The sequence below is a fragment of the Colletotrichum lupini genome, chromosome 3 (genome assembly GCF_023278565.1).
Source record: "Colletotrichum lupini chromosome 3, complete sequence".
Taxonomy (NCBI): Eukaryota; Fungi; Ascomycota; class Sordariomycetes; order Glomerellales; family Glomerellaceae; genus Colletotrichum; species Colletotrichum lupini.
The window spans coordinates 5,438,628-5,452,680 of NC_064676.1; the positions used below are offsets into that span (position 1 = coordinate 5,438,628).

A 14,053-nucleotide genomic window follows, 5' to 3' on the forward strand; every position below is an offset into this window, starting at 1 on the left:
ACGACCCCAGATGAGTGGTTTAAATTCGACCGGGCAGCAACAAACTCGCCCCTGTCGACATGTCTCACACCACCACACCAGGATCTCCAAGGATTTCTCTGGGACGTAGCCCTACCAGATTATGTCACATCAGTGGATTTAGCTGCTGCCGGTAAATGGAAGGGACCCCATGTGGGGCCGAGCGTGTGGTCCAGGCAGCGGTCCAGAACCAACTCAGCTCAGGGATGATGACCAGTTCTCGACTCTTCGACTCCCTCGGTGTCTCAATCTCTTTGTCAACATTTCACCCTTTCTCTGCAATGGACAAGTCTGAGAGTCTTCCTTACCGTGGTACTCTCTAATTATCTTCTTCACAGGCCCATTCAATTTGCTATTTATCGGTGTCCGAGGGGAACAGAACAGAAGAAAGCGAAAGAGGAGCTATCCATAGTGTAAGGTACTGAGCATGATAAACCCTATTTGGTTGTGTTCGCCTAGGTCGGAGTACCCCACCTGTCATTTCTTTCTCTGACACTCTCTTCTCGTCTAATTAATGAAGTTGCAGCCGAACGGACATTGTTTATGGGCGAGGATATTCTGCCAGCAGCTCCCGCTATTCTGCTACTAAGTATAACTACGGCCGCTATATAACCGCCGGTCTCGGGTATATACGTAAGCTGGGCTCTACGTAGTTAGTATTTAAATAGATTAGACTAATTAAAGGCCGTTAATTAATTTATAGTTAATTAAATTATTTTAATAAAAAGTATAATAATTAACGAATTAGCTTAATTTAACGTAATTAACGAAGTAGCTTAATTAATTACTTAATTAACTACTTAATTAATTATTAATTATGTTATATAGCCTATAGCCCGTAATTTAATAACTTCTTTTACTTTAGCCTTATACTTTACTTTAGCTTCGTACTTATTAATAAGTCTATTTATTTTATTTTTTATCGTAGGATTAATATTATAAATATAATCCTCGTTAGCTAGATCCTATAGTACGTCTAATTACGTAAAATTATTAATTAATTAAAATTATAACTTTATAAGCGTTAGTAACCGAGGAGCCCTTATAAGATTAATTATATTATTATTAACTACGTTAATTATTTTATTAATAATAGCCCGTTAGTACTTTTATTATATCTCTATACTAGGCTTATATATATTAAAATTATATATAATCTCGAGGCTTTATTAAGTAGAGGTGGCCCTACTTAGTACTAAAAGTATCATTAATAATAGTAGCGCTAGTACGAGTACTATTTTTATATATTTAATAACTTCCTTATACTTAAATATAAAGGGCTCTTATTTAAAAGAGGTACTTTAATTAATAACTAGCTTTTTTAATTTACTTATTATAATTATTATAATACTTATTATAAAGCCCTATAAATAACCCTTATTTCGGACTTATAGGAGATTAAGTAGGAGGATAAAAATATTATTATTAATAATAGGCTCTAAGCGTCGCTAGAACTAATATAAGTAGATTTTTTTTAATAATGTTAAAGTACCGTTTTTAATATATTATTAGAGGATATAATAATAAAATAGCTTATAAATAGTTCGAATTAAGTAGTATATATACTTTTTTAATAGCTTTTTTAACAAACTTAAATTTAGCTATTTACTTAGCGTACTAAGTTCTTATAAAAGTTATTTAAAAGTATTATAATATATATATAGACGTACTTTTTTTTTAAAATAATCTTATAGTAATACTTAATACTTTAACTTAGTAACGGGTTTAGTAAGTACTAATTATAACTACTTAACTTACTTAGAAAATAACTAATTTATTAAATACGGTTTTAAAGTCGCTTATATAATAATAAACTCGTATTTTAATACTCGTATATAAGGATTTAATAATTAATATAGTTAAGTAACCGAAGTACTTAATTTAGTTAACTTAGGTAAGTATAAGTTTTTTATATTATAGCTTAAGCTAAGTATTAATAATATAATTAACTATTATTATAAAGTACTTAGTAGTTTAAAATTTAAATAATTAGTCGTAATATATAATTATTAATTAGTTACGGAGGAGATTACTTTAATCCGTAAGGAATTATTAAAAATAAGGGTTATATATAATTATATTAGTCTCGTTCCTTATAGCCGGGCCGAAATAATACTAAGTCCGGGCTAGTATATTAAAATTAACGTATTAATAATAAAGTACGTATAGTATTATTTTAAATTAAGTATTATTATTAAGGATATTAAGTAGAGTAATCTTATAATTTATATACATAACTTATAAAAAAGGAATTTTATAAGCCCAGAATAATACTAATAACTAGTCAATAACCTAACTATAGTTAGCTTTTTTTTTACTAAATAAAAAGTAGCTCGCGACTTAAAAAGTATAACTATTATTAATTACTTTATAAATATTAAATAACGGTATATTAAATTAGTTAGTTTTATATATAGAATTTATTAATAAAATATTCGGATATTATTAAAATAAGGAAATTATAGTAGTAAGTATAATAAATAAGCTTATAATATAGCCCGCGTCGTTACGTTAAGAGCGGTACTAGTACTTTGTTAAATTACGTAATTAGTTAAATAACTACTTAATAAGGGTCCTACTACTTACTTTATTATAATAATAAGTAGCTAATATATTAAGTATATTACGGGCGATAATACTATTATAATCGCTACTTTTTAACTATAAGTTTAAAAGGATTTGAATAAGTCGAATACCCTTATTTTATTAGTTAACAATTTAGTCCTTTTTATTACGGAGTAATATATAATAATAATACCTAAAAGCGTTAGTATTATTAAATAGGTAGTTATAGTAGTTATAAAAGTTATTAATAATAAGATAAAAGAGCTAATTATTATTTAAAAAGCTAGTAGCGATTTATTAGCAATAGTTTATAAACAAGGTTGAGGATTTATAATACTTATTTAAATAAGTTAATTTTATAAAGTATTATTATTTTTAATCGTAACGTAAGCTATAAATATAGTAATAAGTAATAGTAATTAGTACCTTAGTAGAGGGTTTATATTAAATAATTCGGATTATAAAACTAACTTTATAAGTAGCCTTATTAAGTACTACTTTAGTTTTAAATAAGTTAAAGAAGCGCTAATTATAAAATAAGTAGTTATACTCTATATAACTATAATTATCGTAATTAATAGTATATTAATAAATAAAAGGATCGTTAATTTCGTAATTATTCTCTTTTTATAGTACATTAATATTAAGAATAGCTTTAATTAACGGTAGTAGCGACGGCGAGGTTAATGAAGTAGTGGTTATAGGTAGGTAGGTAGGTAAGTAGGTAGGTAGGTAGGTAAGTGGGTGGGTAGGTAGGTAAGTGGGTAGGTATGGGCAGCTAGGCTCTGTGGTCGGAGGTAGGGCCTGCCGTAGCCACACTTGGTGGCAGAATAGCGGGAGCTGCTGGCAGAATATCCTCGCCCTTGTTTATTATGCTTCGATCATCCCGTCAAGTGGGATAAAAAGGCGTCATGGATGGCAAAGCCCAGCTCCTGGGCGAGAACTCAAGTGGTAGTCTGGTGCGGGGTATAGCCAATCAAACATTGCACAATGCTTTTTCGTTCCCTCATTAAACAACTTCAAACTCTAGCTTCGGCTGCAAACCTTCACTCAGGGGTAAAAACAACACACAAAGTCTTTGTCGGGGCGTTTCGCTCTGGAACATTGCCAGAAGCACCACAAACGATCGATCTTTGCCACTACTAAACTAGTATAGACTCACATTGATCATCATCGAACACGTTCGAGGCGCCTTGAGCCTCTTTTTTGCTTTAAGCTCCTTGCTTCCCTTCCCTCCCTCTCCTCCCGCCCCTTTGGTTCGAGCCAATCCCGCCCGATCGATGGTCTTTGGCAGGCGCCGAGGCTTGACCTTGGCCAAGCTGGGCACCCAAAGCTTACACGGGCCGGGGCTGGGAGTTCCCACATTCCCGCGCCGTTGGATCCGGTGTCTTGGTACTGGTGACTGTGAGAAAATGGATGTGGTTCGTGGCATGCAAAAATGTTGGCCCAGACCTTTCCCTACACTAGTTCGTCTGATGTCTCTCCTAGCACGTGTACATCTCAGACCACCTTCGACAAATCTCTCAATTACTTTCGTCATGAGCTGTTTAGAGTTGACTGGTAAGCACCGCGGCACCGCAAACTACTCTGTGCGTTGCATAAGTTTGCTAGACAGAAAATCTCTCAGTCGAGTTACACCATGTCCGTTGGGGGCCTATATGCCGCCCTCTAAGGTATCTTCCAGGTGGGCCTCCGAGATTGCGAAATCAACATGGTTGAACTCGCCCCGGTTACATCCCGCCGGTACAGAGTTGAGCCAAGGTGTCACTTTGCCCCTCTCTGCCTTCTTCGCTAAGTTCGCTTCGACAAGTCTCCATTTCTCTGTCACGATTTCCTGTTGCAATCCGCACAGTCCCCCATCGCTTCGACTGCTTTCCCCCGATGAACCCGGTTGACCGACCAATTGGCCAATGCAGAAAGTACCGTCGCCTGCCTAGGCACCTTTAAGGTAGTACGAGTAGGATTGTTGACTGATCCTAAGGGAACCACTTTGCATGGATTTAGGTCTTAGTTTAGGCTCTTTCTTGTCCTTGCGTATGTTCATGAGAATTCTACGGCTTTCAAGCCAACACATAGTTCCGCTCCTGATTGTCCCAAACCTCGGGCCTTCATAGACCCGGCGAGTCAGGCATAACTCCACCGCCATTCACCTCACAGGCTCACAGGACATCACAATCTTGCATTCATATCAGAGTTCAGTAAGCGAAGTGGCGGGGAGACGCGTAAACGCTGAATCAGCCGCGCGAGAGCGAGAAGGGAACCCAGGTACCTGCCGCTATCCCCGGTGATTTTGCAAGGCGGCGGTACCCATCAAGTGCGGCTGAGTCGAGTCGCTTCGCCCAGATCTCGTATCAATGGGTTTATTAATCTACAGATCATTTCACTGGACCGATGTCTTCTTTTCTCTGCCTACGGAGTAATCCGTATGTCCGGGTCTGACCTAGGCCATACGTCGTTGGCCGAGATCCAGTTTGTCGAAACCCGTCGGCTGCGATCCTTGGAAGGCCGTCTATATACAACCTATCGAGTGCCATACTTCTAAGGCAGCTTCGAATATCATTAGCAACTCGAGGAATTGCGCCTCAGTATTGTGCAGCCTGTCCCTGTGGATTCTTAGCCAAGCTGACTTATCTAGCGCCGAACACCCCATAGAAAGCTCCAATTATCGCCCAGAGTGTCGAGACTCAGGGAAAAACAAACACTGCGTTGGCTGTTAGCACGGGCTGTACACCTTTCTGGCTATGTCTTCTTCACATGAATAAATACCTGAGTTCTGTCATTGTCATATCCAAAGCCTTTCTTTTTCGACGACTTCAGCTCGCATTCTGGGAAGGGGACCTCGTGGAAACGTCTAAAGGTGTTTTTTTCAGGTAAACTCGACCAAAGCCTTGGAATGGCTCGCAGTGAACCTGACCCCTCTGTCTTTGAGTGACCTCCACATCGAAATAATCTCGTCCATGTCCAAATTCTCATCCCCAGGCAGAAAAGTGAGAAGACTGTCCTCTACTGTATAGTAAGTAGTTTCGTCCGCTTCCCTGTACGGTCGTTTGGCTCTGAACTCTACACTCCTCAAACTAGGCATTTTCTGCAAGTACTGGAAATGGTGTTTGAGATGGTAAACCCAGCCGGGCCTGAGCAGAATCGCCGAAAGCAATACCGTCTGAACATGAGAGAAAGGTTCCACGCAGCCGTGGTATTCCCAAGGACCGAAAACAGCCCTGTAACACTTCATGTGAGAGTGCGGAGCAGGACGTCTGACAAAGTAAGGAAACTGATCGATGCTCGGGACGATTCGTATTGAGGTCGAAGGCTTCTCCAGTGGCCTACCACGCTCGAACCAATTCCTATGGAGAAAGGTGCATCGTGGTAGCCGTCTGTTGATGATTTCTCGAGTTCTGCGGTTGACCAGTGTAAAGTTATACAGGACTTCCATGGCATCTTGTCGATGCTTGATTTTGCTCTTTTCCCAGTTTCTGGCGTCGTCAATCAAGAAGTGCTCGATTCTGTGAGACCAGGGGGGTTTGCTTTGATCGAGCATGAGACAGCGATTCTCATCGGTCACCTTTTCGGACTCATATCCGGTCAATACCCATGTTAATGGCTCGACTGTCGATTCCAAGTCGTCAACCACGGCATCGACGATTAAGAGCCATATTTCGTACGGAAGCATGCCGCTGGGGAGAGTGGTGCCTCTGATACCAAATTTAATGCGTTCCAAGGTATTGTGAAGCTTGGTGGACCAGCGCATAGTATCCAATTGTGGAGGGGGACTCAAGCTGCGGGTTGGTGTTGGTCTTTCAAGGTTGTCATAGAAGATGACGAAAGCGAAGAGCAATGTGGCATAGGATTTAGTCGACATCGTATATCCAGGATCAGCACTGCTTGTACCGAAGGTGTCAATACTGCGATAGGATGGAGGGAGAGACGAGGTCAGCTGCTGTAGTGGTGGTAGATAGGAAGACTTCTTTCATTCTTCTACATAGCGATGTATGCGTAGAGCTCATGGCGTCAACAACCTTCTTGAGCAGGTTTCTCTTAGTTTGGGCTAAGACATGTATATCCGGCAGTTCTTTAAGTACAGAAAATTCGAGCTTCGAGCGGGAACAAGCAGAGTAGAATGTATAATTTGAGACACCCTGATGACCTCCAGCATCGGAACGCAGGGTCTTCAACGCATACCTTGATAACTCGATATAGGCCCAACCGGCTGTGACCGAGATTTCCGTGAGCTCCATCTAGAGCACGATGGGATGCAGCTACATCGTAATGCAGAGGACACTTGGTCTCTAATCGCTGTCTAAACTACGTTATCTATCTGGCAATGTAACCATAGGGACATGTTCACATTTACACTCTCCAATCTTGCAGTGTATAGTAACGCTACCTCGTGTATTCATCCATGTAGAATCGCTTAATGATAGGCATTGGTTGGGAAAGATACCAAGGCGCCTTCAAAGCAGGAACTTTCGCAGGCGACTTGATTCAAATCGGGGTATCAAAATCGGGGTATCAAAGATATCATAGACTAGCCCCCCCCGCTCGGTTCTTCCCACCTACCATGTATACCATCAAGTTGAAATAAAAGAGTACCCAGCCTGGAGTCAAAGGGTACACTTCCACCAACTCCAAAGAACTTACGCCAACACTCACAACCCACGCTTCCATCCACCACCTTATTCCAGCTCAATCCGATAGCACCTACACTCCTCCTCAAGAAACCTCATCCGCAGACCCTCATCCGTACGAACGAGCTCAATCTCCCCACGCAAAGCATACCTCGGCCGAACCGTGATCTCCACACCAGCATCAAACAACGGCTCCCACAACAGCAAAAGCCGCGTCTCGCTCAGTGCCAACTCCGCAGCAAGCTCAGGCAAGATCGCCGGATCAACAGGCAAAACCGCCGTGTGGTCGTGCGGCGGCTCGCCGGCGGGCTGCACGGGGCTCCGGATCGCGCACCACGCCTGCACGCACCTCACCTCCGGCAAGGCCGCGAGCGCGCGGATCTGCTTTCCGCTAGCGGTCGTTAGGTCTCTCAAGCTGCTGCCGACGCTGCGGATCATGCGGAGCGGTCCTCTCGCGGCTTCCTGTGGAGTTTGGAGGATCGCGGTCTCGAGGGGTTCCGGGTTCTCGCCGTCCGCGTTGTTATGCCGGTCCGCGGCTCTGAAGTCGAGGACGAAGACGTCGATGTCGGGGAGGACCCAGGCGTGTCTGGGCGGGTTGGCGATGCCGCTGCTCCTCTGCCCCGTTGTAGACCATTCTGTGGCGTTTGCCGGGGTGCGGTGGTGACGGGGCACGTGGTGGTGCCGAGGGAACTTGCAAAACGTCTTGTCGACGATGTCGGAGACGCGTCTGCTGCGGAGGTTGGCGAGGGTGCTGACGAGGCGCCAGCGCTTCGTCTGGGAGGCGTAGTCGTAGGCGTGGTTGTCGCTGATGTAGATTGAGTCGATGGCGTCTGGGCAGCCTTCGACGTGCCATGTCGAGACTTCGGCTGCGGCTTGGGCGTAGGCGGATTCGACGTAGCGGTCTGCGATTTCGAGAAAGAGTTCGAGGGGAACAACGCCTCTTGAATCACTTGATTCGTTAGTGGCGGCCGGTGTCTGGCTGTTCTGGGATTGATCAGCCATGGTTTGGGAGGGGAGTTAGTTGGGATTGATAGCTATTGGTGAGAGAAAGTAGGAGTGAAACGTAGACTGGAGAGAGAGAGAGACGTGGCTGTGATTGCTTCGGGTTTGGTGCTACAGAAAATACAGGCAGGCTGGAAGAGTGAATGTGAAGTTGTGGTAGAAAAATCGAGTTCTGTAGGTTAAGTCAAAGGTGAAGATGAAACTGATGCAAAAGTGAAGTAGGTCGGAAGCTAGTCTTGACGAACAAGAACCGGTACTAAGGGATGGGACGTGAAACGAAAACTGATTGATGCTATCTACGAGAAGCGGTTGATCTTGTAGAGATGTGTGGTCTGTCAGTTGTTGGAATCTATCCTGAATTTATCTATCACTTCATCCTCAAGCCCCTTTCAACCTCGGTTCCGTGAGCTTGGTCTTTGTGACCCTCTAAACCCAGTGATTGTTATCCCTGCTTTGAAGAATCAGGTCGATAAAGTAATCGTTAATCAACCGACAAAGACATTTCTTCTAGATCATTGTCCATGATATTCAATAAGACATTGTTGATGCCAATGCGCCGTCTCACAGTCGCCGTACCGGATGCAAGGATTTAGACGTTGAAGCTTTTGAGACACTGGCTGAGGAGGCCCTTGTGCTGGCAAAGGAGTTGGTCTCTTGCTCTAACCAGACATCGATACCGTCCAGCTCAAAGACAACAAATTCTGAGATCTCGTGTAACTAGTTACCAAACCCGGGGCAGACTACTCGTCAGTTCAAGGTACCTAGGAGTGGATGGGATCAGTCTCATCGTAAACGGGATACAAAACATCATCCTCTCCACCAAACATCGCAGAGTAGAATGGAATGATTCCTTCCCGGCCTCTTCAGCCTTCCCATTCCATGCGCCATGACAACGTCGACCAGGGTAATAGTATGAGCCCAGTGAACCGTACATAACGACACCTGCACCCCGCGCATCATATTCACCGAGAATGTCTGTCCTCTCAGCCCATAGCATTATACCTGCCCTGTAACATCCCCAATTCTCGCGATAAAACAGCACTACATGAGGAGGTCCGTGAGTCGAGAAAGGTGACAGCCAACTCCAACCCGGCCACCGAGAAAAAAAACCGGACGTCAACAAATCCCCGATTTCCCCCTCCCGAAAGCGGGGCCGAACCGCACGGAGCCGGGCAGCACGCAACCGCAGCACGTTCGCTCCGCCATCCGAAAGCGAATGCCGTCCCAACATCGCATTGTCAAGTGTTTCTTCCCCACTCCTCCAAGTGAAATATCGAGACAGAGTTTACCTTGCAATGTCGTCTCGTTACGAGACAGCAGGCTCCACAGAAACCTAGCTTTCGCCCCTCCTGTTCAGATCACTATAAAAGCCAAGCAAACTCAACTTTCTCACAATCTGACACCGAGTACTTACTATATGCCTATGATATGTATCCCCACGTTGATCATCTAAGCCCCAAGTACAATCACACGAGATAAAGTGTTGATGAAATGTATTACTATAAAAAGACTAAACCAATAAAACATAAAAACAATCTAAAAATCCCAACGCCGCCTTCCAAGAAAAAGGCTTATGTGAGTCTCTCTCTGTGTGTGAATGCATATGTATGTATGTGTCGCAATGTTCCACACCCAAGAGCGAGCAATGCAAAATAGTCTCCTGCTCCTCCTCCTCCTCCTCTCCTCATCTGCACACCATGCAACACAAAAAAAACCTCCAACCCCTCATCGTTAATGCGAGAATTCTTCAAGCGAGAGGGATCATGAAACAGGTAAACAACCAAAGTAGGAAAACCCCTTCCAAAAAGCAAAAAAAGCGAGCGATGCATCCCTCAGGAAAGGGTCAGTAGGGCCAAACAGATCCAAATAATCCGGAAAACGAGAAGAAGCAGAGAGGAGTTCCAAGAAAGAAAGAAAAAAACAAGGAACGGGACCGACGCAGCTTTCCCAGGTGCTCAGTATGCCTTTCTAATCCAATTAATTTCTTTCTCCCGCCAATAACATCGAACCATTTACTTGCTCTCCGTAGCCGCAGGGGCCGTAGCCGCAGCCGCAGCCGCAGCCGGAGCTGAAGCGTCTACAACAACGATATCGCTCATGTCCCACTCCCCCTTCTGCGCCCTCGCGAGCACCTCTCTACCCTTATCCGTCAACTCGGGCTTGCCACCCGTGTCCGTCACCTGCTCGAAGAAGGCGGGCTTGAAGACCTCGCCCGTGCGCTCGCGCTCACGCGCCAGCTCTCGCTGCCGCTCCTCGAGCTCGACCTTGACCTGCGTCGCCTTGGAGAACTGCTTTGCGTGGATGGCTTCGGTGACGCCACCCCACATCGTCAGGGACTCGTTCTCGAGTTGCTTCTCCTTCGGGGGCAGCACCTTGGGCGCTACATTGAGGGGTGCGAGATCGATGATTGTGTAGCGGGCTTCGGCGGGGTGAGAGTTCTGCCATGTTCATGTGAGTATTCATGCGGCAGAAGGGGGATGAAGGAGGACAGGGAAGGGATCACTTACCACTGGCTTGGGGCCGAGGGTAAACTCAATCTTCTCGCGCCACGGACCGCTCAGACGGGCGACAATGTCGGCCTCCGGGACGTCCTGGATGTTGACTTTGTCGTCGTTCTCGGGGTCGTACTTGAAGATGATGCCCTCGACGCGGTTCGTAGAGCGGCCGAGCCACCCAGCCTCAATGTAGTGCAGGATCGTCTTAAGCTTGGTCTGCGGGCACGTAATGTACGCCATCTCACTGACGCTGACGCTCAAGCTTCCCCTGAGGATGCCACCGAGATGCGCGGCGGGGTGAGTAAGGCGATATGTCTCGCCGCCGCGCTTCTCGAGCGTGACGAAAATACCGAGGTTGTGCTCGCCAGGCAACACGCGCACACTAGTACCCGTGAACTTTGCCGTGATCTGGTCGAAGCCGCGGGCAGAGAGGCCCCGCTCGGGACAGCTGATGTGGAATGCGCTTACGGGCGGGTGGTGGGAGGTCTGCTCGGTCAGGTATGAGATACGGAGGGGCTTGCTGTCGGGTGTCGTGCTGCCGTGTTGCGGGACGGATAAGGAGACGGCCGAGGCGTTCTTGTCTGCCTTGGCCGACTTGAAGCTTGACGAGCTGCTACCCGCGCCGCTGCCGAGGGCTGTCGTGTTGATCTTGGGGGCATTATCTTCGGTTTCCCAATTACACTAATCACGTCCTCCATTAGCGTCCTAAAGTATGATAGGCGCATAGTGCGCAAAGAAAGGACCGGCGGCACTCACCCTAAAGAACTCTCCCAAACACGAGTTGTATGGTTTGCAAGGCTTTCCCTTGACGTACTTCAGATCTTTTGTGAACCAGAACCGGCAGACCTCGAGCATGCGGTCGAGGGGTTCGTCCGCGGTACCGATGGCAACGAAGGCGTTGGGCGCATCGAGATAGTTCCAGTACTCGAGGTTCGGCGTCGGCTCGAGGAGTTGGGATGGCAGAGAGAAGCGGACGGCAGCAAGGTCGGCGACACCGATAAACCTAAAAGAAGGAGGCCAGTCAGCACGAATTCCGCTTTCCTGATGATTCTCGTCCGTCTGGTTTTGGAGTTTTGCAGGTCTGATGAGGTGACGATGGCAGGTTTACCCCTCCAAGGATCGTCGCCCATCAGCCAACGCATCCCCGCCCGCGAAGCAGAGAAACTCGCCTCCTGCTTCCCAAAGGCACTGCGCATGCAAGCCCAAACCACCAAACGACGTCATCCATCACGATAGACTCACTTCTTCAGGATACCAATAAAGGTCTTGAGCTTGGAGCCATCGCTCTGAGGCTCCTCAGGCGTATCATGCGCAGCTGCAGCAGCCATGATTGCAGTCTCGAGATCCGTAGAACGAGGGGTTCGTTGGTTGGTTTGGTTGTGGAGGGTAGGCGAGAGGTTCAAACGAGCCCGCGGCCGGTCGGTGGGTTTTCGGAGTAGCGAGAGAGAGTTTGAGGAACCGATGACGACGCTTCCCTTTCTTCCGCCTTTGGGTTGATTCGCTGCTTGGCGGCCTGGCTTCTCTCCTACTAGGTACAGCGTAAGGCAAGGCAAGGTACTGGGTGAGAGGTACTGTTGAACCAAGAAATCGCCCAGGCGAAAAATAGCGGCCTTTGGCTGCGATAAGGTGGGGTGCCGAGAACGGCTGGCGGGGTTGCGAAGCCGAGATGGGAACGGCCAAAAAAGAGAAACCGAACAGTGACAGACAAGCACACCCACACTACACAGTACGTAACGACGTGAGGTAGCAGTCCCACGAGGTTCGGCGGTTGCAGTAGAGATCCAGAGGTGTGTGTTAGAAATGATGATGATGATGACAGAGTAAGGTTTGGGTTTTGGATGCTCGACTCCGGGTCGAAGGAGAGAGATGGCCGTTATTGCGGGTACGTTTGTTTGGACAGGTTAGGTATTCCGTAGGCGAGGTGGTTCCAAAGGCGTGAGCGCGCGTGTCCGTTTCGTTTCAGTCGTCCGACTCGTGCGCAGCGCGCCGCAGCGTTCAGATACGTATGCTATGCGATGATGAGATCCCGCAGAAGGAAATCAGACCCTTTACCTCGTCTGGCCTATTGGGAATATCCACTGTTGGAGGGCGACAACGGGTGCCGTGAGGTGAGGTAGTCTGGATATGAAATACTATGGACGTTGCCGTATCGGAGATGGATGGCGAACCGGCAAGACGAGCACCCAGAAAAACGGAAAAGGCGCAACCCAGATCGCGGTACGGAGTAGAGAAGAAGGTTCGTTCGATTTGGGGTGATGTTTTCCCTCTCTTTCTTTCTCCCCCAGCACACAAAAAAGTAAATAGACAAAGAGTTTGGAAATGGCGGTGGATAAAAAAGAGGATGAAATGAGAGATGAACCGAAGACGAAACCATACGCTCCAGAATGGTACGTAAAAATGTCATGCACGGCACCCAAAAGGCTACGAACAGCAGCATCAGCAAGCAGCAATCAAAGCAACAGCAGCAGCCGCCAGCAGCACTGCAGACAGAGCTCCATGCATCGGAGCGGGAAGGCAAGTGGTGACGCCGCACAGAGAGCGCTAAACCCGCGCAATCTGACGAGGGGAGCGGGAGGATGGCACCGGAGGCACAGCGCCAAGCAGCCAATAGCTGTAGCCAAGTTGAGCGTGTGCCTTTGGGGGGGCAGTATCGAATCAGCAGGTACTTGATGATACAGTGCCAAATATGACGTGATGGGTCACAAGACCGCTGTGTAGCACCTATCTTGGCTGTCTCCGATAAGCAGTCGCACTGCCCAAAAGTCTCTGATAACGCACCGACCGTCCTTTCTCCTTCGAGAACAACTGTCAGAAACATACTTTAGAGTCTGATAAGAGCTGCGATAAGACACCTCTCCGCTCAGGTGCAACCTTACCTTACCTAAGGTTCACCAGAAACAAAGGGGGCCTTGCACCTCTGACTTTTAGCAACCGCTCGAGAAAAACGAAGAGCTCTCGATAATGTCTTGTTTGACATCAGAGAAAACACAAAAAGAAGTAGATAAGCTATTCCAAAGCCACACTGAGACAACGCAGTCATCGTCCTTGTACTCACTTGACCAACTAAGGTAGGTGTCAGGTAGGGTCAGGAAGACACGCTCCCATCCACAACCCCCAAAGCCCGTGTCCGGACATCAAAGCAGCCTCGCCACGCCAGGACCGGATTGCGACCAATCATCCACGCACATGTCTAATCCAGCCGCCATCACAAGCTCTCATCTCCTTGACTCAAGCCTCACCCCTTCAAACACGCCTGCTTCTGTGGTGAGAGGGAAGGAAGGGGGAAACTACTGCTAGGAGGAAACAAGGCTCGAGCACATGGGAGGAATGAGAGGCTGCGGCGGCGTC

The 14,053-nt window shown here is 46.6% G+C and overlaps 5 protein-coding genes across 5 annotated transcripts; 1 reads left to right on the top strand and 4 right to left on the bottom strand.

Annotated features, from left to right (window-relative positions):
* Positions 1–3,863: 3,863 nt before the first annotated feature.
* CLUP02_06382 (uncharacterized protein) lies at positions 3,864–5,300 on the top strand (the record flags this gene model as incomplete). Its single annotated transcript, XM_049285382.1, has 6 exons — positions 3,864–3,987; positions 4,072–4,378; positions 4,436–4,473; positions 4,741–4,781; positions 4,822–4,931; positions 5,054–5,300. The coding sequence occupies 6 exons, from the start codon at positions 3,864–3,866 to the stop codon at positions 5,298–5,300; spliced, it is 867 nt and encodes a 288-aa protein (XP_049142525.1).
* Positions 5,301–5,449: 149 nt separating this feature from the next.
* Positions 5,450–6,818, bottom strand: CLUP02_06383 (uncharacterized protein; the record flags this gene model as incomplete). The annotated part of the gene is made up of 2 exons (XM_049285383.1): positions 5,450–6,520; positions 6,597–6,818. The coding sequence occupies 2 exons, from the start codon at positions 6,816–6,818 to the stop codon at positions 5,450–5,452; spliced, it is 1,293 nt and encodes a 430-aa protein (XP_049142526.1).
* Positions 6,819–7,256: 438 nt separating this feature from the next.
* CLUP02_06384 (uncharacterized protein) lies at positions 7,257–8,210 on the bottom strand (the record flags this gene model as incomplete). Its single annotated transcript, XM_049285384.1, has 1 exon — positions 7,257–8,210. One exon carries the CDS (start codon positions 8,208–8,210, stop codon positions 7,257–7,259), a length of 954 nt encoding a protein of 317 aa, XP_049142527.1.
* Positions 8,211–10,222: 2,012 nt separating this feature from the next.
* Positions 10,223–12,033, bottom strand: CLUP02_06385 (oxysterol-binding family protein; the record flags this gene model as incomplete). The annotated part of the gene is made up of 4 exons (XM_049285385.1): positions 10,223–10,648; positions 10,718–11,386; positions 11,462–11,708; positions 11,948–12,033. The coding sequence occupies 4 exons, from the start codon at positions 12,031–12,033 to the stop codon at positions 10,223–10,225; spliced, it is 1,428 nt and encodes a 475-aa protein (XP_049142528.1).
* A 734-nt stretch (positions 12,034–12,767) lies between these two features.
* CLUP02_06386 (uncharacterized protein) lies at positions 12,768–13,109 on the bottom strand (the record flags this gene model as incomplete). Its single annotated transcript, XM_049285386.1, has 1 exon — positions 12,768–13,109. One exon carries the CDS (start codon positions 13,107–13,109, stop codon positions 12,768–12,770), a length of 342 nt encoding a protein of 113 aa, XP_049142529.1.
* Between the last annotated feature and the right edge of the window lie 944 nt (positions 13,110–14,053).